Source organism: Camelus dromedarius, chromosome 27 (genome assembly GCF_036321535.1).
Source record: "Camelus dromedarius isolate mCamDro1 chromosome 27, mCamDro1.pat, whole genome shotgun sequence".
Classification (NCBI taxonomy): domain Eukaryota; kingdom Metazoa; phylum Chordata; class Mammalia; order Artiodactyla; family Camelidae; genus Camelus; species Camelus dromedarius.
The window spans coordinates 25,952,403-25,980,400 of NC_087462.1; the positions used below are offsets into that span (position 1 = coordinate 25,952,403).

General features: G+C 44.7%; 1 protein-coding gene across 4 annotated transcripts in view; it reads left to right on the forward strand.

The window, feature by feature from the left end:
* Positions 1 to 27,998, forward strand: part of LOC105106732 (uncharacterized) — a 105,013-nt gene that overhangs the window by 67,758 nt on the left and 9,257 nt on the right. For 2 of the 4 annotated variants that reach the window (XM_064480195.1, XM_064480197.1), the window contains exon 12: positions 13,012 to 13,130. The exons of 1 other annotated variant lie outside the window; for it this stretch is intronic. In XM_064480195.1, the coding sequence (XP_064336265.1) occupies positions 13,012 to 13,130 (119 nt within the window). Of the gene's footprint in view, positions 1 to 13,011; positions 13,131 to 24,556; positions 27,988 to 27,998 lie in introns of those variants that run through there. One more of the 4 variants, XM_064480196.1, reaches the window with a different exon arrangement.

Sequence of the window (27,998 nt, forward strand, 5' to 3'; positions counted from 1 at the left end):
TCCCTTACATTACTTTCATTTGTTTTCATTTGCTTTTCTGCTGTTCTGATGGGGTGATTTTCATTATCCTGTCTTCTAAATCACTGATTCATTCTTCTGCATCATGTAAGGCTGCTATTGGCTGCCCTTAGCTCAGCTTTTATCTCAGCAATTGAGTTGTCCGGTTTTAGTTGGCTCCGCCTTATAGTTTTTTTTTAACAGTATCTTGCATTTTATCTATAGCTCTCTTATTTCCTCTCATTTCCTTCAGTGCTTTTATCATGTCCTCTTTGAACTCCAAATCTAGTAGACTGTTGAGGTCCATTTCATAGTTCATGCTTCCAGGGGACTTCTCTTGTTCTTTCAATTGGGATTGGTTCCTCTGCTTCTTCCTTTTCTAAATATTTCTCTGACTATGACTTTAAGTGTAACAGTTATCTACTGTGGTGTTGAAGGGCTCTTTCTTTAGTTTTGTTTTTATATGGGAGCATCCCTGTGTAGACAGTGTGCATCTCATTTTTGTCACAAGGGCTGTTTAAGTATGGATGGCTGCCAGGTCTTTCCTCCCTGTGTGCTGGCTCTTATTCCCTTGATTGGGAGTATGGTTGGTGTTGTGGTGACCAGAGCCTGCCCTGGTGGTTGAGCAGGGACTCCACTTTGTTTGGTGGTTGGCACAGCCCTGACAGGAGTCAGGTCGCTTCCCTGTTGTGGGAATAGAGGCTTTCAGGCCCATTTCTGAGCTGTGGTTTGTGGTAGGGGGGACTGGAGCACTTCCACCAGAAGAGGAGCCGCTGACTATTCCTCCTCAGAAGATGTCCAGCAGAGAGTGCCTTCTGTGGTGTCGTCAGTCACTCATTGTGCAGGCTTACAACGTACACTTTGTTGTCTCTGCGCTTGTCCTCCCCTAAGCCACAGAAATGTCAGCAATCCGCCCTAGTGCCCCCCAGGTTTTGCACCCACAGAGCCGTTCATGCCGATCCACCGGTGTCAGGCACCAGGACCCACTGTAGTGCTGTGCAGTCATGCACCTGGATCCACTTTGAGCCACAGAGTCAACCCAGACCCAGGTCTTGCATCTGCGAACACAGGCCCGCTGTTAACGCCAGACCCACCCATCTGCATGCCAGTGTTACACTTGTTTGTCTCAGAAGTGTGTCACAGAGTCACCAGTAGAGCAAATTCGCCACCAGCGCTTGGGGCTAGAATCAAGTCTCAGTCCCACCTGTGAAGTCTTGAGACCCCTGAGAATGGATTCTGTTTTCAGCCCCACCTGTGCCTGGAAGCTGAGCGCCAGGAATTGTGGGCCTCCAGAGCAATCCGAGAAGACTGCTCTGTGTGAAGCACTTAGCGAGAACACATGCCGATGTGGTTCTGAGCAATGCTCCCTGGGCTAGTGGAGATGGCTGCTATGTCTGGGCTGCGTTGCAACCCTCCCCTCAATGAGCACCAGCAGTGGTGCTTTCTATGGGGGACCCAGGCTGTTAGGCACACACTCCCAGCCTCAGCGCACACCACACTGCAGCCCCCTAAGGCTGCCTCTGTGCAGTCAGCTCCAGTCCTCTCCCTGGGTCTGTCTGCAGAAGCCCAATCTCCAGCACCCAGTCCTGGCCTGTCCCTTCCAGCTCACAGCTCAAGTTAGGAGTTGCCAGGACCCTCTGTGCTGGTCTCTCTCAGTTCTGTCTGCCAAGCTTCTGCTGATTTCTCCTCTGAGCCTCTAAGGTTCCCTTTCTGTAGCAGCTGACCTCCCTGCTGGAGAGGGGACTTCTCAGGGTGAGGGCACTTTTCCTCCTTTACTGCTTCCTCCCAGTGGGACAAATCCCACATCAATTTCTTTTTCCTTCTCCTTTTTTTTTTGTAATCTCCTACTTCTGCCAATTTTTGGATTGGGTTTTTTGTTTGCTTGTTTGTTTTTTGGTTCTTGTTATTGAGCTGTGTAAGCTGCTTGTATATTTTGGAAATTAATCCCTTGTAAGTTGCATCATTTGCAAATATTTTGTCCCATTCCGTAGATGGTCTTTTCATTTTGTTTGTGGTTTCCTTTCTTGTGCAAAAGCTCTTAAGTTTCATGAGGTCCCATTTGTTTGTTTTTGTTTTTATTTCCATTACTCTAGGAGATGGATCCAAAAAATACATTGCTGTGATGTATGTCAAGGAGTGTTCTGCCTATGTTTTCCTCTAAGAGTTTTATAGTATCCCATCTTACATTTAGGTCTTTAATCCATTTTGAGATTTGTTTTTTTTTTTAATATGATGTTAGAGAGTGTTCTAGTTTCATTTTTTTACGTGTAGCTGTCCGGTTTTCCTAGCACCACTCATTGAATAGACTGTAATTTCTCCATTATATGTTTTTGCCCCCTTCACCGTGGATTAATTGACCATGAGTGTGCAGGTTTATTTCTGGGCTCTCTATCCTGTTCCATTGATCTGTATGTTTGTTTTTGTGCCAGTGCCACACTGTTTTGATCACTGCAACTTTGTAATATAGTCTGAAGTTAGGGAGCCTGATTCATTCAGCTCCGTTCTTCTTTCTCCGGATTGTTTTGGCTCTTTTGGGTCTGTTGTGTTTTCATACAAATTAAACAATGTTTTTCCAGTTCTATGAAAAATGCCATGGGTAGTTTGATAGTGATTACATTGAATTGGTAGATTGCCTTGGGTTCTAAGGCCATTTTAACAATATTGATGATTCTTCCAATTGAAGAACGTGTTATATCTTTCCATCTGTTTGTGTTGTCTTCAGTGTCTTTCATCAGTGTGTTACAGTTTTTGGAGTACAGGACTTTTGCCTCCATATTCCTGCGAACTTTGTTCTTTTTGATGAGATGGTAAATGAGATTTCTTCCTTAATTTCACTTTCTGATATTCTGTTGTTAGTGTATAGAAATGCAGCAGATTTCCCCATATTAATTTTGTATCCTGCAACTTTTCCAAATTCATTGATGAACTCTACTAGTTTTCTGAGCATTTTTAGGATTTTCTATGTAAGGATCATGTCATCTGCAAACAGCGACAGTTTTACTGCTTCTTTTCCACTTTGGATTCCTTTTCTTTCTTTTTGTTTTCCAATTGCTATGGCTAGGAATTCCAGAACTGTGTTGAATAGAAGTGGCAAGAGAGGGCATCCTTGTCTTGTTCCTGATCTTAGGGGAAGTACTTTCAGTTTTTCTCCATTGAGTTTGTTGTTAGCTGTGGGTGTGTCACATATGACTTCATTACGTTGAGGTATGTTTCCTCTATGCCCACTTTCTGAAGAGTTTCTATCATAAATGAATGTTGAATTTTGTCAAAAGCTTTTTCTGCATCTATTGAGATGACCACATGGTTTTTATTCTTCAATTTGTTACTGTGGTGTATCACACTGAGTGATTTGTGGATATTGAAAAGCCCTTACATCCCTAGAGTAAATCCCACTTGATCGTGGTATATGACCGCTTTAATATATTCTTGGAGTCTGTTTGCTAGTGTTTTGTTGAGGATTTTTGCATCTATGTTCATCAAGTGATACTGGCCTGTAATTTTCTTTTTCAGTCATCTCTCTGTCTGGTTTTGGTATCAGGGTGATGGTGGCCTCGTAGAATGTGTTTGGAAGTGTTCCTTTCTCTATAATTTTTTGGAAAAGTTTCAGAAGGATAGGTGTTAACTCTTTTCAAAATGTTTGGTAGAATTCACTTGTGAAGCCATCTGTTCCTGGACTGTATTTTTTTTGAATTTTAAAATGACTGATTCACTTTCAGTGCTGGTTTTTGGTCTGTTTATATTTTCTATTTCTTCCTGGTTCAGGCTTGGGAGATTGTAGCTTTCTAAGAACTTCTCCATTTCTTCCAGGTCGTCCATTTTATTGGCATATAGTTGCAAATGGTCTTTGCATTTCTGTGGTGTCAGTTGTAACTTTTGTTTTTCATTTCTGATTTTATTGATTTGTGCCCTCTCCCTTTTTGTTTGATGAGTCTGGCTAAAGTTTTATTAATTTTGTTTACCTTTTCATATCTTTTCAAATAACCTATGTTTAGTTTCAATGATCTCTTCTATTGCTTCTTTAGTCTATTTCATTTATTTCTGGTCTGATCTTTATCATTCCTTTCCTTCTACTAACTTTGGGTTTGTTCTTTCTCTCGTTACTTTAGATGTAATGTTAGGTTGTTTATATGAGATTCTTTTGTTCCCTGAAGTAAGCTTGTATTGCTATAAACTTTCCTCTTCGAACTGATTTTGCTGCATTCCATAGATTTTGTTCGTGTTTTTTGTGTTTGTTTTTTTTCCAGTTTTTCTTTGTAGTTGATTTCTAATCTCATAGTGTTGTGGTCGGAAAAGATGCTTGATACGATTTCAGTTTTCTTAAGTCTACCAAGGCTTGTGTTCTGGCCCAGCATATGATCTATCCTAGAGAAAAGTTCCATGTGCATTTGAGAAAAATGTGTATTCTTCTGCTTTCGAATGGAATGCTCCGTAGGTAGCAGTTAAGTCCATCTGGTCTAATGTGTCATTTAAGGCCTGTATTTCCTTACTGGTTTTTCTGTCTGGATGATCCATTCATTGATGTAAGTGAGGTGTTAAGGTCCCTCACTACTATTGTGTTACTGTTGATTTCTCCTTTCATGGCTGTTAACAGTTGCCTTATATATTGAAGTGCCCCTGTGTTGCATACATATTTACAACTGTTATATATTCTTCTTGAATTCATCACTTGATCATTGTATAGTGTCCTCCTTTATCCCTTGTAACAGTCTTAATTTTAAAGTCTACTTTGTCTGATGTAAGTATTGCTACTTCAGCTTTTTTTTTTTTTTTTTTTTTGGTTTCCATTTACTTGCAATACCTTTTCCCAACCCTTCACTTTGACTGTGTATGTGTCTTTGGCTCTGAACTGGGACTCCTAAAGACAGTGTATAAACAGGTATTGTTTTTGTATCCATTCAGTTAGTCTATGTCCTTTGGTTGTAGCGTTTAATCCATTTACATTTAAGGTAATTATCAAAAGGTTATGTTCTTATTGCCAGTTTCTTAATTGTTTTGGATTTGTTTTTGTAGGTCTTTTTCCCCCTTTCTTCTTTTGTTCTCTTGTAATTTGATGGCTTTCTTTAGCATTATGTTCGGATTCCTCTTCCTTCTTTGTTTGTATATTTGTTACAGATTTTTGGTTTGTGGTTACCATGAGGTTTTCTTATGGAATCAATCACACACACACATATAATTGTTTTGAGTTGTTTATCTTTTAATTTCTAATGCATTTTAGATACCTACATTCATAATCTCCTCCCCTCATGTTACTGGCTACAGCATCATATTTTATATTAAATCATTTTGTGTATCATTTAACTACTTATTGTGGATACAGATGATTTTACTCCTTTTGTCTTTTAATTTCCCTATTAGTTGGTGTGTGGATGGTTTTCTACCTTTATTGTATGTTTGCCTTTTCTGGTGAGCTTTCCCATTTTGTAATTTTCTTGTTTCTATTTGTGGCCTTGACTTTCTACCTAGAGAACTTCCTTTAATAACATTTGTTGTAAAGCTGGTTTGGTGGTGCTGAATTCTTTTAACTTGTGCTTATCTGTGAAGCTTTTGATTTCTCCATCAAATGTGAATAAGAGCCTTGCTGGATAGAGCATTCTTGGTTTTAGGTTTTGCCCTTGCATCACTTTAAATATATCGTGCCACTCTCTTCTGGCCTGCAGAGCTCCTGCTGAAAAATCCACTGATGACCTTATGGGCGTTCTCGTATATGTTATTTGTTGCTTTTCTCTTGCTACTTTTAATATTTTCTCCTTATCTTTAATTTGTGTTGACTTGATCACTATATGCATTGGCGTGTTCCTCTTTGGGCTAATTCTGTATCGGACTCTCTGTGCTTCCTTGACTTTGGCAACTGTTTCCTTTCCCAAATTAGGAAGTTTTCAGCTATTACCTCTTCAAATATTCTCCTCAGGTCCTTTCTCTCTATTTTCTCTTTCTGAGACCCCTGTAATGCAGATACTAGGTGGCTTCATGTTGTTTCAGAGGTCTCTTAAACTATCATCATTTCTTTTCATTCTTTTGTCTTTTTTTCTGTCTATGGAAGTGATTTCCACTACTCTGTCTTCTAGCTCATTGATCCATTCTTCTGCCTTATTTAGCCTATTCTTGGTTCCTTCTAGTGTGTATTCATTTCAGCTATTGTGCTCATCAAGTCTGCTTAGTTATTCTTTATATTTTCCAACTCTTTGCTAAAAATTTTGAACTTCTTGCTCTGTGCATCCATTCTTCTTCTGAGTTCTCTGATCATCTTCACAGTCATTACTCTGAACTTTCTCTCAGGTAGATTGCCTAACTCCTCATCACTTAGTTCCTTTTGTGGGATTTTATCTAGCTCATCTGCCACCTCATTTTGTCTAAATTTCTATTTGTACTTTTACTATGTGATGGGTTAGATACATTTCTTGCCCTTGGAGAAGTGGCCCTTTGTAGATGACGTCTTATGGGTCCCAACAGTGCACTTCTCTCTTGTCTCCCAAGGGTCAGGGCTACTGGTCCCAGGGTAGAGTCTGGCTTGATTTTGTGGACTCACCCCACAGGCTGTAGGAGTGTTGCTTTCTTGCTTCTGGTGTCTGGCCCCTGGTGGGTGAAGCTGAGCTAGAGGGCTGTGCAGGTTTCCTGGCAGGAGGGGTTGGTGCCTATCCACTGGCGGGTAGAGCTGGGTCTTGGCCCACTGGTGGGCAAGGTCATGTCTAGGGGCATCCTGTCTGGTGATAACTGGGGCTGTGTTCCCACCAGGTTAGCTGTTTGGCCTGAGGCATCCCAGTACCTAAGCTTACAGGCTGTTGGGTGGGGCCAGGTCTTGGTGCTAACGACCCATGTAAGATCTATCTTCCAGGAAAATTTATGTGGGTGATAAATACTGACTACCACCAGCTTTTGTGTCTCCAGGGTGAGCCACAACCACCACACATCCCCCCAGTACCTCCCCAGGAGATCGTCCAAGACCAGCAGCCAGATCTGGCCCAGGCTCCTATGAAGTCACTTCTCCGCCCTTGGTCCTGGTGCACGCGAGACTGTGTGCTCTTTAAGAGCAAGTCTCTGTTTTCCCCAGTCCTGTGGAGCTCCTGCAATTAAGCCCTGCTGGCCTTCAAAGCCAAATGCTCTGGGGGCTCCTCCTGCTGATGCCGGGCCCCCAGGCTGGGGAGCCTGACCTGGGGCTGAGAACTCTCACTCCTGTGGTTGAACCTCTGCAATGTAATTATTCTCCAGCTTGTGGGTCGCCCACCTTGGAGGTATGAGACCTGATTATACCATCAGTGCACCCTTCCTGCCTTTGCACTGTGGTTCCCTCTTTATGTCTCCAGTTGAAGGTCTTTTTCGGTAGGTTCCAGTCTTTTTTTATCTATGTTTCTTCAGCAGTCAGTCGTGGTTTTGTTGTGTTCATGAGAAGAGGTAGGTGTTCCTACCACTCTGCTGTCTTGACTGGAAATCCACAAGAGATGGTTGTTAATTGACAAACCGCGAGACTCTTTAGAGCGGGGACCGTGGCAGGACCCTTCTGTTCCTCAGCCTCACCTGGCCGTGCTGAGAACGCATCTCGCTGGCTGAAACTTCTTCCCCAGGACTAAGTCAGAGAGGGAGGGCTGATTTCTTTAAGCAGGAGCTCAGCCTCTGACTGTCTTAAGCAAGGATCCCACGGTGAGCTCTTATCCCTCACCCGCCCACTGCCCGGAAGGACCCTTGGGAATTCTGTGCGTGTGATCACTGATTTTGTGGCAACCCTGTGAAGCAGGTGATAATTGCTCCAGAGATCGGGGGCATCCCCTCCCCTCCCATGTTATTTGGAATTAACAGCCCTGCAGTTGCTATTTTAAAAGAAAGCACAACTGTTTTGGTTACAGAAGCTTTTATTGATCTCCCGCCCTGCTCCCTGCCGACGCAGACAGGTATGGTCTCCCCAGACCAGTCTCCAAGAACAAGGTCTCCTCCTCCAGTGCTTTCACGAGTGGGAATATTGGAATCATTCTGTCCTCCTCGGGGCAGCCTGCAGAGCCAGAGGGGCTAGAACAGGACGGACAGCGGGCCGTCTCTGCTTCCTTGGCACACTCTACTTCTGGACGGTTGTCTGCTCTACTTCGAAAAAGCTACCTGAGTCATCAGTGTCCCCAAGGCTGACTCCTTTGAGAGCGACTGGGATGTGCTGAAGTGACCCCTCATCCCACCAAAATCAGAACAAGACAGTGGCCCCTATGCGGGGCTGCCCGACTCTGTCCTGTCCCGCAGGGGCTTGGCAGAGCAGATCAACATGCTTGATCTGAAAGTGTTCTTTCTCTCTGGGTTCTTAGATCTTTAAAACTAATTTCAGGCCTCTGCATCCTCGTGAAGCATGTAAGAACTTTGTTCCTCTTTATAAATCAGAACTGGGGCTGGCTCTGAGAATTTAAATGATGTGGGAGGGATAATATGGTGAGTGACCATGTTAGTTGGTGGCAGAGTGAGGACAGCAGAGGCCAAAGCCAAGAATCCACACCCGACCCCAAAGCAGGCTTGGCCCACTTTCTTCCTTTATAGTCTCACGTCTCCTCGGCCATAAAAAAGACTCACACAGAGGTTTGGGGTCTGTAGGTACCCAGGTTGAAATATTCCAAAGGGCCGTGAGGTGCCTTTTAACCGGAGTCTTTCAGTTTCAGAACAAAAATGTCAAAGTTGGTTCTGTGAAATAGGACAGCCTTAGAGAGCCTGACCAAGAAGAAAGAGCAGACACAACTGAGATGATTAGGGGCGGGAAAGCACGTGGCTTCCGGGATAAAGCCAGGTTAAAAATAGACGAGAGGGAAATACTAAGAATTTTTTTTTTTGCCAGAATACTTGAAAACTTAGACAAAATGGACAAATTCCCAGGCTTTGAAACTGATTCTAGAAGAAAAAGAAAGTCTGAAACATCTTATGATCATTTAAACAACTGACTAAGAATGGAGAGCTTGCCAAAAAGTAATCACCAGGCCCCAGTGGTTCTAAATTTGTAAGGGAAACATTCCAATCGGATCATCCATAGGACAGAAACTCCTTCTGTGAGTGCGGGAGAACCTTGCCCATGATTGCGGAGGATGGAGCTAGGAGTCCGGACTGTCAGAAGTGCAGGTCAGATGGACCTGCTGGGGAGCAGCCCCTGTCCCCCAAGTCCTGTACTCATGAGTACTGTCAGCCCCGAGGCCCTTTGCCTCTTGGTGCCGGAGTGCATTTGGAGAGGCCCAGCTGGAATCCTCTGAGGGGTGGTCATCCGTCTGAATGTTTGGCACGTGGCTCTGGAGATCCTAGGACAGAGGGAACCTGTAAAAGGTGATGTAACTGGATGGGAGACAGAAAGCAGCAGTTGGCCCCCATGGAGAGGCCCAACTGGATAATAGTGGTGTCCAAGGGGCATGCTATGTGGAGGGAAGGTACATTGGGATGTGAGAGAAAGTATATTTGGTTGGGGCTTTGAAGGATATGTAGGAGTTTGCTGGGTAGAGGTTGGGAGATGGGGAGCAGTAGGTGACATTCAGGCAGCAGATGGGTGGGGGTAGTCACAGATTGTTTTTCAGACAGGGCAGGCATGTTGGTAAGCTGTAGCTCTGTCTTCCTTCAGCTTGGAGAGGATCGGGCTAGAGCTGGAAAGCCTGCTCCACTGAGGGGCAGAGATTACCTGAGGGCCTCAGGTGCTCACAGCTCCCCATTGGGCCCTAACCCTGACATCAGAGTCTGGCAGAGCTGGAGAGCACAGGGAAGGGAGTGAGAGGCCTGCGATGGTCACCGCTTAACTCCTGAGGTGGGGGGCCCTCCTCTTCTGCCACTCCTGAGCCCAGCCAGGAAGCCTGGGCTTGCAGGAGCCCACCCCTGAGATCAGCATCAGCAGAGGCCGCCGCTGCAAAGGCCCTGCCGTTCCTCAAGTGCCGTTATTAATTCATAATTCCAAACTTACATACAAAGCACATCCTCAGTTTGTCATCATAGCAAGGTAAATGGGACAATTCTGATTTCCCATTGCATGAGAAAATTTATCGAGAGAAAGCAAACTTCCATTTGAGTGATACAGGATGGATTTTTTTAAAGCGTTCTGACCGATCACAGCCCCTTTCCCATCCACTATGTGTTTGTAGTTGTTTTGTTTTGTAATTTAGAAAGAGCTCTGTTGATCTATAGTTTACAAACTGTTAAGCTCGATTTAAAGTTCTAAATAGCTACATGTTTTTTCCCCATATTTAGAATGTGCAACCATTACGATAATCCAATTTTTGAATATTTTCACCACCCCAAGAAGAGACCTGTACCCATTAACAGTCACTTCCTCCTCCCAGACCTAGACCCCAGTAATTTATGTTCTGTCTCTGTGGGTTTGCCTGCTCAGGATGTTTCATATAAATGGAATCATACAGTATGTGGCCTTTGTGTCTGGCTTCTTTCATTTTGCATAATGTTCTCACGTTGCCATTCGTATTGTAGCATCAGTGCTTCATTCCTTGTTACATGGCTGAGTGGTGTTCTGCTGTGTGGATGGGCCACACTGTGTCCATTCATCTGCTGATGGGCAGCTGGGTGGTTCCTACTCTTTGACTGTTAGGAGTAATGCAGCTGTGAACATTCCTGTGTGCGTGTTTGTGTAGACAGACATTGTCATTTCTCTTGGACGGAGACCTAGGAGTGGAATCGCTGAGTCACATGGTAACTGTGTTTAGCATTTTGAGGAACTGCCAGACTGTTCTGAAAGTGGCTCCTACATTTTACATTCCATATTTTTTAATTAAACTTTAAATTTTGAATTAATTGTAGATTCACATGTAGTTGTAAAAAATAATAGAGATCCGTGTATCCCTTACCCTATTTCCCCAACGGTAACATCTCGTACAGCTGTCATGCACCATCACACCAGGATGCTGACGGTGGTACAGCCAAGATACAGGGCCTTCCATCATCACGGGGATCCATCACGTCGCCCTTAAGTAGCCCCACTCACTTCCCTCCTCCAGCCTCCAGTTTTAAGCCCTGGCAACTACTAATCTATTCTCCATTTCTATAAATCTGTCATTTTAGAAATGTCCTGTAAGTGCAATCATACAGTATGTATGGGGGAGGGGACTGACTTCATTCACTCAGTCTTATGCCCGATGGTTGATCCAGCTTGTTGCATTAATAGGCCTTTCATTGCCGAGTGGTGTGGATGGACCACCGTTTGCGTAACTACTGACTTCTTGAAGGACATCTTGATTGTTTCTAGTTTGGGGCTACTATGAATATTATTTTATCTATCCTTCTGTCTGTCTACTCCATCTATCATCTATCTTCTACTTTTAAGCTTTGAGAATTCTTTATATATTCTAGATACGAGTTCTCTGCTGGATATGTGGTTGGCAGGCATTTCCTCCCAGTCTTAGAGTCTTTTCATCCTCTTAACAAGGTCCTCAGAAAGATCGATTGTTTTTTGTTTTGATGAAGTTTAGTTTATCAGCATTCCCTTTTATTGATTGTGCTTTCTGTGTCAAGTCTAAGGACTCTGCTTGGCTTGGATCTTAAAGATTTCTCTAATGAGTTTTCTAAGTTTTAACTTTTATTATTTACATTTAAATAGATGATATATTTTGAATTAATATTTTGCATAAAGTGTGAGGTTTAAGTCAAGGTTTCTTTTCTTTTTCTCTTTTTTTTTTTTTTTTTTTGCCTATGGACATCTGCTTGCTCCCTCACCTTTTGTTGAAAACACTGTTATCTCCTTTATTGACTTGCTTTCATCACTTTGTCAAAAACCAGTTGGGCATGTTTGTGTGAGTTTATGTATGAGCTCTGTGTCCTGTTCCATTGTCCTATGTGTTTATCCTTCCATAACCCTGATTATTGTGGCCATACCAAAAATCTTGAAATCAGGTAGAGTGAGTCCCCCCACTTTGTGGTTCGTTCTCAAAATTATTTTAATTATTATTGTTTCTTTCCCTTTCTGTGTAAGTTTGAGAATAATCTGGCCTATGTCTATCAAAGACTTTATAGAGATTTTGGTAGGATTTGTGCTAAGCCTGTCTGTCAATTTGGGGAGAATTGACATTTTACTCTATTATCTTTGAATCAATGAAAGTTGTATGTCTCTCCATTTATTTAGCTCTTCTTTGGGCTCTTTACTTAGTGCTTCGTAGTTCTCAGCATGCTGGTCCTAGACGTGTCTTGACAGAACACGCCTAAGTATTTGATTCTTTTTGAGTGATTGTAAACGATACCATATTTTTAATACCCACGTCTGTGTGTCCATTGCTAGTCTGTAGAAATACAGCTGATTATTGTGTGTTGTTCTTGTGTCCTATAACCTTCTGAACTCAGTTATCATTCTACAAATTTTTTGGTTTTTTGGATACTGTTTTATTTTATCTTGGTTTTATAGAGTCCTTTGTGTTTCTTATGTGGACCATCATGTCATCGGGAAATAAATACAGTATAATATCTTCCTTTCTAATCTGTGTGCGTTTTATTTCCTTTTCTTGTCTGTGGCACTGAGTGGATGGACCTCATGCCAAGTTGAATAAAAGTGATGAGAGTGGGCTTCCTTGCCTTGTTCTTGACAATGTTCAACGTTATACCCTAAATGGATGTTAGCTGTGGGCTTTTTCTGGATGTTCTTGATCAAGATGAAGAAGTTCCCCTCTCTTCCTGTTTTTCTGATACTTTTCATCATGAATGGATGTTGAATTTTGTCAAATTATTTTTCAGTATTAATTGCTGTGTGGTTTTTATTTGTATCCTGTGGGCTCTGATGTATAACACTGATTGGTATTTCAGTATTGAAGTAGCATTGCTTTGCCTGACTTAACCCCCTTGGGTCAGGTGTTCCAGAGGTGATGCTGGTGCCTGCCCAGCGCTCTGGGAGCCAGTTCCCCGTGCAGTGACAGCCCAGGCCTGGGCACTGCCCACCCAGGCTCTGGGGCCGGGCAGGGTCTGTAGGACTGGACCACATGCTCGTGGAGGGCAGCTCCCCGGCACCCGCCTCACTGGGGTGGGAGCGTAGAGGAGGCAGGGAGAGGAGCTGCCGTGTCACGTGGGCCCGTCTCTCCTGTCCAGGCGCGGCTGCTGATGAGCCTCCTGCCCCGGAACGTTGTCGTGGAGATGAAGGAGGACTTCCTAAGGCCCCCGGAGAGGATTTTCCACCAGATTTACATCCAGCGGCATGACAACATGAGGTAGGGCTGGCGCTGGCCTGGCCCTGCGGTGGGCCTGGGGAGCCGAGGTGGGAGGTGAGGGAGGTGGAGTGGTGAGGGAGGAAGTGGAGGTGATGGCAGAGATAGGAGGTGGGGGTGAAGGTGAGCAGAGGGTCCTAGTTTGAGGGAAGGAGGGAGTGGGTGTGGGTCAGGAGCCCAGATGAACACTTGCCCGGCAGGGGAACGGTGTGTTGCCTTCATTCCACAGCTGTTCTTTCCCATTTTCTCATTCTGCACCTTTTACTTCCTGCGTTGGTTAGAGAGGGTCAGAACTCTGTTCCTAAGCCGGGTTTGGGCAGCGGCTTTTGGGCAGGGAATTTGCCTGCGTCGGGTCAGTAGCCAGACCGTTGTTCTAGTTGGTGCCGGGCTCTGGGGTGAGGTGTTCCACTCACTGTGTTCCTCTCGCAGCCACCCCAGGCGGTGGGGATTGTTGTTACATTCTACAGGTGAGGAAACTGAGCCCTCGGAGTGAGCCGCCTCTCCCTGGACGCTCTGAGGTGTGCTTGTTTGTTTTTAAAGGGCCTGTTAAAAAGCAGTTTACTGTGTTAAATCTTGCGTTCCCTTCTACGGTACTCGGGGTAGCTGAGCGCTGCCTGTCTGTGGGTAATACTTTACCATAAGTGTCACTCAGGTAGGAGATGAGGTTTGAAGGTCTGAAGCTTTCTTGCTTCTCGCTGTTGTTTCCTGGCTTTCCTGGGTGTCGGTGTCAGGCCTCCCTGCTCATCGCGCCCCTACAGACAAAAGGAGAAGAAATCCTTGTTCTGTTTGCGTCAAGAGGTTCAGACTGTGTCCCTGCGAGCTGGTGCCTGTTCATCCGAAGTGAGCCAGGCGCTGCTGCCGCCAGCCCCTCCCTTTCAAGGTCCAAGGTGCCCCTGTGTGGGGGCCACTGTGGCTAACAGCTTCTGCTGAGTGCACTCACTCCCACTGTTGTGCCTCTCAGTGAGGACCAGTGTTGTCTGACAGAGGACACTGAAGCGGAGGGGACTTAAGGCCCCGTATGTGGGGCGAGCATTCACGCCCAGGCAGGACACACCTCTCCACTGGACACAGGGTTCTCCTTAATGTCATCGTACCCCTGATATCCATGGGTCCTGTCCCTCTACTTTGTATATGAGGAAATTGAGGTTCAGCAAAGTGAGGTGAGTGTGCAGGACTCCCTGCTTAGTAAGTGATGGCATTGGAGCTAGACTAGGATTGGCTGATTCTGACATCTGCCTAGACTTTGGACACAATTTAGTGACCCAGCCCCTGACTGGGAAGATCAGACCACTCGAACAATCCAAGGAGCACCTTGCCAGGGCAGAACATCTGTACACAGCAGGGAAAGCATCAGATGTGAAGAGTCTTCTGGTGCTGCAGGTGAAGGTGGGCACAGTGCATGGGCACCGAGGTGCCCTTCCCTCCCTCTCCTCTACCTGTGACAACAAATACAGATGTGGTGACTCATGAATTCCCTTTGCTGCTAAAATTTTCCGTCCATGTCCCCTGGTGGACCAATGTGCTGGATGCAGGCATGACAGCCCTGAGATGGGAGAGGAAGCTGAGACTGCCTGTCACAGATGATGCCAGCTGCACACTAGCCCCTCTGGCCACCCTCTAGCAGAGTTCAGAGACATCTTTCTACAACCCCGATACAAACATGTCAGTGCCCTCTCTACTATTCTTGTTACATCCAAGCTCAGTGTGCCATTCACAACTCACAGCAGCTGATGCCACTGGGAATGGTGGAACACCATGAGAACCCTCTCCTCCATAGAAGCAATGACAACGTTGGAGAAAATGGTCTGAATCAACATTGTTAGAACATTGCAAATTAACCAAAGTCTAGGAGGAATCCAAGAATGTTTCTTTAAGAAAGACGGCAAAATCTTGGTAATAACAGTGAGCTTGGTGCAATTTTAACTTGCTCTATTCCATCCTCCCATCTCCCAATTCACAAAAGTTTTGAAAGCCAACAGCTGCCATCATGATGAAAACTTGTAGCCCGGCAGCGACTGGCAGGGGCAGAACTTGGTTGTCAGTCTTTCAAAACCCCATTCAGAGAATTACCATTATTTGACCGTCTGGAAATTCACTGGAAAACACCACTGATGGGCTTATCTTTATCTGAGCTGCCTCACATTCACAAACAACAAACCCTGAGATGGGGTGGGGGTATGATTTTCAGATTTGCCACATTATGTTATCCAGTTTTTTAAACAAAATGAGACATGCAAAAAACAAGAATGCATGGCTTACACAGGAATAAAAAAAAAAATGCAGTAAATAGAAACTATCCCAGAGGAAGCCCAGACATTGAACTTATTTGACAGAACCTTTAAAATCAGCTGTTTTAAATACGCTCAAAGAAGAAACCATGTCAAAAAAGCTAAAGAAAAGTATCAGAACAATTCCTCATCAAGTAAAGAATATCAATAAAGAGATAGAAATTATTTTTTAAAATAAAGATGGTGGAGAATGTAGCTCAGTAGCAGAGTGCGTGCTTAGCATGCACAAGGTTCTGGGCTGAATCCTCAGTGCCACCGTTAGATAGATAGATAGATAGATAGATAGATAGATAGATAGATAGATAGATAGATAGATAGATAGATAGATGAATAAGCCTCACTCCCCCCACAAAAATCCAACCAAATAGTAATTCCAAATTTGAAAAATAAAATAACTAAAATGAAAAATTCACCTGGGGGCTTAACAGTAGATTTGAGGCTGAAGAAAGAATCAGTGAATTTCAAGATAGTTCAATTAGTTTACCCAATCTGAAGAACAGAATGAAAAAAGAATGAAGATAGAGCAACAGAGCCTCAGAAGCTTGAGGGATACCATCAAAAATAACAACACACTCATAATGAGAATCTCAGAAAAGAGGAAAGAGAAAAAGAGGCAGAAAAAGTATTTGAAAAAGCAATGGCTAAAAATATCCCAAAGTTGATGAAAGACACTAACCTACATATCAAAGAATCTCAATTAGGATAAACTGAAAAAGATCCACACCTAGACACAGCAAGATCAAACTCTCAAGAGCCAAAGACAAGAAGGCAATCTCGAAAGCAGGAAGAGGGAAGTAACTTGTTACACAGAAGGGGACCTTAATAAAGGTTTTAGGATATATCTCATCAGGAATTATGGAGGCCGCAAGGCAATGGGATGGCATATTCAAAGGATGAACTAAAAAGACAAGAATTGTATCCAGCCAAAATCCCAGCTGTTCCCTCCGCCTAGCCCCTCTTTCTCCCAGTGTCTTCATGGCTTCCCCCCTCTTCGGGGCTCAAGTGTCACCTAACCTGTCCTAGTTAACATTGCTCGTGGCTCCATACTGATAGTCATTCTTTCATTTTTCTCCATAGTTACACATGTCACCTTTGAAATACCTCCCCCGACTAGAATGGAAGCTTCTGGAGGGCAGTGATGTTTGACTCTTTCTTTCACTGCTAAAGACCCAAGCACCAGGAACACTGCCTAGCACAGATATCCTTCAGTAAATATTTGTTGCATTTAGAGCACTTACTAGTTACTATAAAGAAGCAATTGTTGCGCTCTTACTAGGTCCAGGGTATTATTCTAAGTGCTTTGTTAATCCATTTAACCCTCACAACCTATGAGATGGACTCCAGTCTTGTTCCCATTTTGCAGATGGAAGGACTGACACGTGAAAGTGTTGGATAAGTTGCTCATGGTCCTGTTGCTGTACGTGGTGGAGCCAGACAGTCCGACTGGAGTCCAGGCTCTCACTGCTGCTCCCCTCCTGCCTTTCCTGGGCTGACACTCAGGAACCTCTCATCCTGGAGACGTGTGCCCTGCTGCGTATTACTTGGACCCGTGTTTTAACCACTCTGGATCTCTTAGCTTTTTATGTGATTATATGGTTTCACACTCATCTTAGTTTCCCATGTGCTATTTGCACTTCTGAATCTGAATCAACCCCCTCTTCCTTTCTTCTTCACTCTTTCCCTCCTTCCTTCCTTCCTTCCTTGTTGGTCTGGATAAATTCCTGGGTGGGCTCCAGACCCTCCTCCAGCCTGGCTGCATCAGCCAAGTGGGTGTTGTGCCTTCCTGCAGAAATCTGGGCTTCCCGTATCATTGCTTCCCTGTGCTCCATCCCTCCCTGCTCGGAGCCTTCTTTTCCGGATGTTGAGCTCCTGAGGACAGGGACCTGGTGTGTAAGAGGTCTTGCACACGTGCTTGCCTGTGTGCATGGAGGATGTCAGGGTGCTTCAGCGGGAGGCTGAGGAGGACAGACAGGGCCAACGCTGGGGGCTTTCCTAGCACGGGGGTTGGCAGTGCTCAGTCAGTGTTCGTGAAACTCCATGACTGAGCAGAGGCTGAGAAGACAGTGAGTGGGGTGCAGAAAGACATGTGAACGCATGGTTAGTTATAGAGTAGAGAAGGAAAAAATGGTGGCCCCTCAAAGGTGTAAATCAGCCTGAATTTTATACCAAAAGAGAGGGGAAAAAACCTGTGCTGTCTGTCTCCCCGCACATCCTTGCAGCCAGCCCCTTCTCCCAGCTTCCCAGTATCAGTGACACTTCTCAGAGCCTAGACACCCAGTTCTTTTACCCATCCATTCATCCGTTCATTCATAGCAAAAGTACGCATCCCCCTTGCTCCGTGTTCGGTGCTGTGGGATATACAGGTTGGAGTCTGCGTCCTTATGTGCCCCGACTCTCAGTGGGGGATGCTGTCCCGCGGTAAGGGGATGACTAAAGGATATGAGACTCGTGGTGGGGTGAGCCCCGGGGGTTCTCTGTGCATGGGCAGGGCATGGTGGACGAGGTGGGGTGAGGGAGAAGCCCCTCTGAGATGTGAGCTCCCACTTTCAGCCCATGGCCTGGTCCCCACTTCCTGCTTGTGACAGGGGTCCCCACTGTCTGGCATGAAGTGGTATTAAAAATGCAGAACTGAATTCAGATCTGACATCAGGAATCAAGAGATGAACACAATTGTGTCCAAGAGTCGAACTTCAATAATTCCAACTCCCTTTCAGACCCCTTCGTGTACCCCTGTGTGTGACCTCCCAAGTCTCACAGCTGAGGACGCTTTAGGCTGCAGGTTACAAAGTTGGCTGTGCAGTGTCTTCAAGAGTGAGGGGCTCACTGTCCCCTGGGATGAGAGGTCTGGAGGTGGCACCTGGCGCTGGTCCGGCGGCTGCATGTTGAAGCCCCGTGGCCTCTCCCTCGTGGGTTCCCCGGAGTGCCTCCCCCCGAGAGAGGCCCCCGGTGACACCTCGCTCATCCGTCACACGTGTGGGGGCTTGGGTGCTCGGAGGGCTCGTCAGGAACCCTGGCTGCTCCCGAACGTGCGGCTCAGGGAGGCCGTCCGTGACTCTGCACGTTCTCTGTGCTGCCTGGGTCCTCCGTGCTGTTTCACTATTTAAGGCGTTTACATTCTTCGTAGCATCCGGGAAGACAGCTGTGCGCTGCGGGTGGACACTTGTTTAGACTGACCCAGGTTCTGTAGGAAGCGGAGGCCCAGTGTGTAAGAGAGAGATGTGCCCCCATGGTGGTTGAGTGGAGTAGATGTGTTAGGGGTGTGTGCGTGTACGTGGGTATGAGTGTGCCTCTGTGTATGTGTGCATGTTAGTGTGTACTATGTGTGCTAAGGTTTTGTATAGGTTTTTTCCATTTAGGTCTGAGGGATAAGTCTGTGGCTTTCTTTTCTTGTGTTGTCTGTATGTAGTATCGTAGTAAAGCTGATCTTATACAAGAGTTTGGGATTATTTCCTCCTGTTCAATTTTTTGAGAAGAGTTTGTGTGGAATTGATATTATTTCTTTCTTAAATGTGTGATAGAATTCATGGTGTATGGAGTTTTCTTTGTGGAAGTTTGTAAAACAAATTCAATACTTTAAATAGGGCTAGTCAGGTTATTTATTTTTTTCTTGAATGTAGTTGGTGTTTTTTAATCTTTAAGGAATCTGTCCATTTAATCTAAGTTGTAAAAATTACTAGAACAAAGTTGTTCCCATTATTGCTTTGTTATTCTTTTAATATTTGTAGAATCTGTGATGATGGCAACTCTCCCATTCCTGCTTTGGGTCATTTGTGTCTTCTTTTCTTTCCTCATCATTCTGGCTAAAGGTTTATCAATTTTGTTGATTTTTTAAAAGAATTTGCTTCTGAGCAAATAAATATATTTCTCTATTTCTATTTTATTCATATCCTTTCTGATTTTTAGTACTTAGTATCTTCTGCTAATTTTGGTTTTGATTTGCTCTTTCTGTAGTTTCTTAAGGTAAAAGCTGACGTCACTGATCTTAGATCTTTTTGTCTCTGCTGGTGTAAGTGCTTAGTGCTGTGAACTTCCCCTGGAGTACTGCTTTAGCAGTATCCCAGATTTCTTATATGTTGTGTTCCTATTTTTCCTCAGTTCAAAAGACTTTATACTTTTTCTTTTGATTTTTTTAGACCCATGGAGTAAGAGGATTTTGTTGTTGTTTGTTTATTTTTCCAAGGGTTTTGCAAAGATCTTTCTGTGTTTGACTTCAAATTTAATTTTATTGTGGTTAGAGAACATACTTTTAAAATTTGAATCCCCTTCAATTTATGTCCCAGGATATGATCTACATTGGTCAAGGACCTATAGACACTTAAAAATAATGTGTATCCTGCTTTTGTAGAATCCTTGTGTTCTGGATGCTCTGTGAATAGAACTAGGCCAGTTGGTTGACCGGGCTCTTCATGGCTTTTGTGTCTTTGCTGATACCCTGGCTACGTGTTCAGTTACAGAGAGGGGGTAGTGAGCTCTCCGACATAGTTATAAATTTTCCTGTTTCTCCTTCCAGTTGTATCAGGTTTTGCTTCACGTACTCTCAAGCTCTGTTATTCCATTTGTAAACATGTAGGATTGTAAAGTCCTCTTGATGAATTAACTTTTTCCACTAAGAAATGACCCTCTTTATCCTGGTAATTTACTTTTGGCTAATGTTAATGCAGCTATTCCAACTTCCCTTTGATTACTGTCAGAAGGCATGTCAGTGTCTCTACTTTTATTTTTGTTTATGCTTTTTAATTTAAAGTGTTTAGAGTGCCAGGTTTTCCCTTCTTTAATTTAATCTGACAACCTCTGATTTCAATTGGGAACATTTAGAGTATCTGTACTGCTGCTGTGGTCAGGTTTAAGTCTCTCATCTTGCTCTTTGCTTTTGCTTTGTCCTGTCCATTCTTTTGCTTGTTTTTGTTTCTGATTTTTTTTTTTTAATGTCCACTGTGTCCTATGACTCCATTTTTACTTCCTTTGTTGGCTTATTGGTTATAACTTTTGTCATTTTAGTGGTTGCCTTGGGGTCTGGGAGGGTATCTTAATTTACAACCATCTTCTTCATGGGGTTTATTATACTGCACACATCACCTACAGCATCTGAAGGCATGTCACATGACATGTGTTACTCCCTTGGCATTTGTGAACTTGCTGCACATTTCACTTTTTCGTGTTATGAACTCCATTCTACAGTAGTAGTATGTTTATTTACACAACCAGTTCCCTTTTGAAGACATTGAAATAAGTCTTTCATACCTGTTACCATGTCTAAACTTGCTCTGCTCACTGCATGCCAGGCCAATAAATTGGGATAGGAGGTGTTGGGGCAAGGAATAACCACTTCATTTGGGAAATCTGGCAGACCAAGAATATGGCCGGCTAATGTCCTGGAGCACCCTCTTCCCCAAGTCAGAATTCAGGCTCCTCTTATACTAAAAAGGGGACGGGGTGTGGTTGGTTGTTGCAAATTTCTTGGTGCAGGAATTCTTTGTTCTTGGAATTCGTTGTTCACGTACCTGTCAATGTGGATCAGGTCATGGTGTCCCTGTAAAACCACCAACAAAACAAATGTTATTTTCTGTTCTGCAGCTTGTTATCTTTATATGAATGGAAAAGTGTTAATATCCTTAAAGGTCAGCGCCTTCACAATAGGCTCTCCTGGGTCTCTCAGGCTAAAGGCAACATTGTTTTACAAAAGGTGCAGAACCAACAAGACTAAGCTTAGAAACAGAGCCCAGGGTTAAAGCCAAAGGAACAGATCTAGTATGGAGTCAGATTTGTTCTTTTCTACTACATACCTACTCCTAGGGCTTCCATTTCTGTGTCTCTTCATTCGTTCTTTATTCAGGGTGGTCTATATGTGGCATAGTTCCGTATGGTTTTTTTGTTTTTTTTTTTTCTGTCTTAAGTAATTTCCTCTGTCTCTTAACAGTGTGGGTCTGCTGGTGATGGATTCTTTCAGCTTTTATATTTCTGAAAGAACCCTTTATATTGCCTTTATTTTTCTTTTTGAATTTCTTTCTGCTGGATATAGAATCCTAGGTGCCCAGATTTTCCCCCTAGAACTTTAAAGATGCTGCTATATCGTTTCTCACATTATAGTCAGCGAGCAGTCTCCTGTCAGCTTTGTTCTTCTGTATGAAATACGTTTTTTTCTGTGTGCTTTTAGTATTGTGTCTTTGTCGCTGGTTTTAAGCAATTTGATTTTGATGTGCCTTCTGTGGTTTTCTTCACGTGTCTTGTGCTTACAGGTTAGTGAGCTTCATGCATCTGTAGGCTTATAGTTTCACAGTATTTGGGGGAAAACCCCTCAGTTATCCTTTTACAAATACCTTTTCTGCCCCTCCCCCTCCTCCTTTAGGGACATCAGTTCCACCTGCATCAGGATGAGTATCTTTTTCTTATTTGTGGGTGGGGTGGGCTGGTGTCTTTCTCTTTCTGTTTCATTTTGGACAGTTTCTACTGCCCTGTCGTCAAGTTCACTGATCTTTGCATCTGAAGCGAATACAGGCGATAGGGTGTGGTTGGTTGTTGCAAATTTCTTGCTGCAGGAATTCTTTATTCTTGCAGGTGTCCATGTGGGTCAGGACATGGTGTCCCTGTAAACCTCCAACAAAACAAATGTTATTCTTTATTTTGTAACTTGCCATCTCTGCATAAGTGCAGAAGTGCTGACATCCTTAAAGGTCAGAGCCAGAATAGGCTCCTGTCTGTTTCAGGCTAAAGGCAACATTGTTTCACAAAAGGTGCAGAGCTGGCAAGACTGAGCCTAGAAAGCAGGGCACAGTGGTTAAAACTAAAGGAACAGACCAATATACAGTCAGATTTGTTCTCTATTACAAGAGGTCCAGCAGACATCTCAAAATGAGCACACTCGCCCTGATCACCCCCAAAGCCTGTTCTGCCCACAGCCTTCCCATGTTGATCGATCTGGACAGCAGACCCACAATTTCAGATGCTGAGGATGAAAACTGGAGACTCTTTCAGGAATCCAGTGCATTAGGATATCCTGTCGGTTCTATCTTCCCAACCGATCGTCTGCCTCTGCCACCCCCCACATCCTCACTGGTCCCCTCCTGTCCAGATGGTCGTCCCTTGCTTGGGTTATGGCCAGAGCCTGCTAAGCATTCTGGTCCCTGAATCTGACCCTGAAGTCTATTCTTAAAAGCCCAGCCAGAATGATTCACTTAAAATGCCAATCAGATCATGACTTCTGGGTTCAAACCCTGCGGTGCCCCTAGCTCAGGTAAATGAATGAGGGTATGCCCGGCAGGCAGCAGGCCCTCTGTGGGCCACCCCTGCCCCTACTCTTCACTATAGAGACCCCTCCATCCACAGGGCTCTTGGCTGCCCCCAGAATGCTCCAGATGTGCTCCCCACTGAGGGGGAGGGCTCCCTCTGCGGGACACACTTCCCTCCTCACTCCTCTGAGTCTTTGCTCAAAGGTCACCTTCCTCAAGGGACCCCTTCACTTCCATGTTTAAAACCAGCCTCCCCACCCTCCACCCCTGTTTGCTTTCCCCTGGTCATCAATACCCCCAAATACACCTCCAGTTTTGTCTTTACTGCTTCCTGACTCCTTGCTGGAACGTGGGCCCTTGAAGGCAGAGATTCTGTCCTTTTTTCTCATCTTCTCAATAGAAATTCATCAAATGAGTGAATGAAAGAACAGAGTGACCACGTAGGTGGCCATAGTAGTTTCCTGTGGCTCCCATAACAACTCACCGAATACTAGGGGAGCTTGTAACAATAGAAATGCATTCTCTTACAGTTCTGGAGGCCAGAAGTCTGAGACCAAAGTGGCATAGGGTCAGTTTCTTCTGGGGCTGGAGAGAGACTCTGTCCCATGTGTCTTCCAGCTTCTGGTGGCCCCAGGTGTCCTGGGCACGTGGCCACATGCCTCCAATCTCTGCTGCCATCTTCACATGGTCTTCTCTCTCAGTGTCGGTGTGTCTTCTTTACTGTCTGTCACTGGGTGGAGAGTTTTAAGCCACCCAGCCTGTGGTATTTGCAGATTGAGATAAGGTGACATTTTGAGGTTCCAGGTGGACACATCTTTGGGGGCCCCTAGTGAACCCACTAGAGTGGCTTTTGCAGGAATCCAGTTGAGGGGATAAGAGTCTGGACAGGAGTGGTGGTGGCAGGATGGACGCTGAGGGACATTTAGGAGATAAGGCTCAGGACAGCTAATTGATTTTGTATATGGGGGGTGGGGTGCAGGCGAAGAGAGCAAGACCTGGGCTCCCTTCTGATTGGGAAGACTGCTTTGTCTGGACTGTTTGAATTTGAGGTGGCCTGTGGGACCTCTAGGAGGGGACCCTGGGTCTGAGGGAGCTTGGCATTTGGGGTAACTTGACATCTGCAATCTTTACCTTTTCTACTTGTTTCTTTCCTTACACGTAAGAAATAAATTTCCCTAAATCTTGATACTTTTCAAGCTAGTGCCCCACTGTTCTCTGTCCCATCAGAAGCTTCCTGAAAGAGTGCCAGCACCGCTCTCTGTCCTGTGCCCCACCATGCTCTGACACTAGCCGTGGGCTCTTGCCGCAGCCTCCACTGGCCTCCTCCTGTGCTTCCCCCTCCCTCAATTCTTCATGAGTCCCAAGCTCGCCCCTCCCCCTGGCATTCACCTGCCAACCCACTCCAGCCTCCACATCCCCTCCCTGTCCAGACTCTCTCCCTACTTTCCCACCCTCCCCCATCCTCCTCCCCTAACAATCCTCACTCTGCCTCTGGGGAGCATTTCCAGTCACTTTCTTTGCGGAGAACATGCTCTCTCTGGTCCAGTCACCCTGGGTGACTCCTGAGTCCCTGAGACATATAAGAGATGCCCGGCTGCCCTGGACCTCACACCCACTGTCTCGCCACTCTCCGGGGTGCAGTGTGCCTTTGAATAGCAAACATTGGTCATCTCATCACCCCTATCTACGTCACTGCAGCCTTCATCCATTTACTCAACCCCTCAGGCTGTGAAGTTGGGGCAGTTTCACAGAACAGGGCAGTGGAGAAAGGACCCCGGTGGGCTGGACAGCCTTTGCAAAACAAGTCAACCTAGCGGCAGTCATGACCCTGCCCCACCTGCCTCAGTGTGCGTCCCCTGACCACTCAGAGGGAAACATCCTGATTGAAATATTGTCTTACTACTTCCTTCAACAGAGGCAGTCTGTGCGGACTGAGAGTGTCTTCCCAAATGTCTACAGCTGCCTGAATCCTGTGACCCTGCAGGTGGTCTGGTCCTTCCATGAATCCAAATCTGCCTGTGACTAGACCTTGAACTTGCCTACGACCTCTGGTCCTTCCACAATGCCTCTCTCCTCTGTGCTCTGTCTAGCTCTCCTGGGTAGATGGCTCAGAAGCGACAAGGTAGCTAGCCAAGGTTTGCAATATCTTAATATCAGAGAATATCCAGAAATCACACACACACACACCAGAATCAGGATTTGCTTTAGCATTTGACAGACTGACTCTAAAATTCTAAAATGTGGAAGTGAAATTTCTAAGAAGAGCCAAGATGAAACTGAACAAGCACAAGAAGTGTCCATTGCCCTCCCAGATGTTAAGACTTCTTATAAACTTATGGACAGTCAGCTGACGGGGTAAAAATGGAGGCCAAGAAACAAACCCAAATGGGTCAATGTGTAGGGCCTTAGCACCTAGAGAGAAGGCCTTGCACATCAGGAGGAGAGTCAGAGAAAACTGTCCACCTGGAGAACACTGGCTCACAGTCTTTACAAAATAGACTCAAGATGGACTCAAATTTAAGTTAATTATAATCAAATACAGGGAAAACCTGTTACCAGGCTAGGGAGGGATCATCTAAACAAGTCACAAAGCAGAAATCATTAAAAGTGTGATAAATACAATTATATTAGAATAAAGAACTTGCATGTCAATATCATATGCAAAGTTAAAGCCCAGCCATCAACTCCTCCTGGCCGTGTTCGGGATCCCGGGCAATCCCAAGTTCAATGCCATCTCCTTGTCCTGGGGCCTTGCCCTGCTGCTGCTGCTGCTGCTGCTGCTGTCCGGCGGTCAAGGCTGGCATGACCAGGTCTTCCCTAGGAGCCCAGGGGTCTGAGTAGGACCCTCGCTGTTCACTGGACACCTCATAGGCCTGGATGGTGGAGAGCTGCCTCCCTCTGATGGGGCCCATGGGGCTTAGCCCTGCTGGGATGATGAGAGGTCCCAGGAGGAGTGGGCAGGCAGTGGGGACCCACCAGCAGGGACCTCTTCCTGGTAGGAGAGGACGTCTCCCCGTAGCTCCATGCGCCAGCTGAGGGTGGCTGTGCTTTGGAATGCTTCTCAAGGATGGCTGACTGGTCACTGAAGAAAGACTCTCATCCTCAGGGGAGCTCAATGCAGGGACCTGTCAAAACAAAGCACAGAGGTTGGCGTCCTGGAGGGTCACAGTGAGCTGAGCCTCAAGACGGGCAGCAAGCCCAACTGGGCACATTGCCCTTGAGGTACAATGACCGTGAGGCAGACCCTCCAGTTCTGCCCTCTCGAGGGGCGCCTGCAGCACCAAGATGAAATCTAGCACGGAACAAGAGCGCAGTCCTGCTGGGCCTGTCTTTTCCCTAGTCTTATACGGTTCTTAGGTCAAATTTTTAACTTACTGATATCAATCAAAAAAGATGTATTTTAAAGATAGGATTGAAAAACATGACTTTCAGGTAACATTTTTTAAGGAAAAAAGTGTTAAATGTTAATGAGATCATCTAAACGTTGAACCTCAACATGAAATAGCAGAACCATGATGAAACTGTGTTGGGCAGGTGGGGATGCTGAGGGTGGGGTTGGCTGTGATGTTTTTGAAAAGCTTGTTAATGTCCCAATCCCAAACCTAATGACAGATGGGAGCAATTCCATCATGGCCAATTTTTTTTCTTCTTCCAAAATAAATCCACGATTAAATCATCAGAGGTGCTGAAAATACAGTTTGGGGAGGGTTCCACATGGGAACAATTATCCCATGGAGTGTGTGCTAAAACATTCAAAATCTGTTCATCTTAATTTCTCATGGCATTCTTATGAGGCGAGTGTGACCATCATCAATTAACTGAGGGGAAGTTGAAGCCCAGGCTGAGTGAGTGACAGGAAGCAGTTAAGGAGCAGGGACAAGCTACGGACCAGAGTGGGAGGAGCACGTCTGGCTTCACACACCAAGGTGTCTCGTGCTCGGTCAGAAAGCCAGGAGGAAGTGTCCCCTCCTCCTGGGAGGGTGAGCTGATCATGACCGTTTACACAGCATCTACTGTGGAGCAATTGGGGTCCTTTTTGAACATCATTTCCTTCAGTAAGACCCTTAGAAATGGATTAATGTGACTGTAAATAACCAGAAAAACAGGATTTACTTCAGAGAATGAGTTGCTATCGGAAACTGCCAAACCATTTTCCAAAGCGGCTGTGCCATTCCTCCATCCCACCAGCAGTGTACGAGAGTTCCAGTTCCTCCACATTCTCAGCAGCATTTGATATTGTCAGTTTTTAATTTTTAAAAATTTTAGTTTTCCAATAGGAGAGTAGTGGTATCTTGTTTGCATAGTGGTTTTAATTTGAATTTCTGTAATGACTAATGATACTGGCTCTTTTTCCTGTGTATCATGTATTTACCATTTATATATCCTGTTTGGTGAAGTAAAGGTCAAACAGTTGCCACATCTAAGGTAAACAGAATAAACGCACCTATTAAAAGACTCTCAGACTGGATTAGAAGGAAATCAACTCCACACTGTATACAGTAGGATGCACGGAAGACTAAGAGCTCAGAAGGTTTCAAAGTAGACGATGGCAAAGACAACGAGGGAGTTACAAGTGAAAAAACGGAGGGACTTTACTATTTACATGGGAAAAAGCTGACTTCATGGCAAAATACATTAAGACCAAAAAAGAAAAATTCAGTGTAATAAAAAAAAGCCAAAATGCTTTTCTGTTATAATTATCTTTGCACCAGATAGCATAACATCAGCATTTACAGAGCAAAATCCAAGGAGAAATAAGAAGAAACAAATACGCTAGTGAGGATAATTGACTTAACAAAAAATCCCCTAATAGATCAAGGAGAAAAGTAAATGATCCAAATCCCATGGGAGACAATCAGCACTTGTTAAAGGAGACCAAGTTGTTCTACTTCAAATAGGGACCAAGATCTCAGAATAAAGAAGTGGGGTGAGGGGAAAGACTGGGACGTTTACAGAAAAGAAACTTCAAGGTAAATACATTTTCTTACGAACACGAGCCATTTTAAGTAATCTATTTATGAAAGTGAAGTAAGAACCATTAATTCAGTGTTGGAAATTTGATATGTCTTTAAATAAAAGAAAATGACACTGTAGCATATTGAAAGCTTACAGATAAAATAACTTACTATTGTTTTACAAATATACAGACAAGGCTTACAGATAAAAAACGCAGTCCTGTTAAAGAAGATGCTGTACCAGACATACACATGGGAGCATCCTACAGGAAAAGAGAGGGTTTCAAACGGAAGGGGAAGAGAGGTTTTTTCTTTCTCATTATATGTTGTTTTGAGTGGTTGGTCATTTGGAAAAAGACAAAAACAAACTAATAAAACCATCTCCCTACTTCATGCTGTACG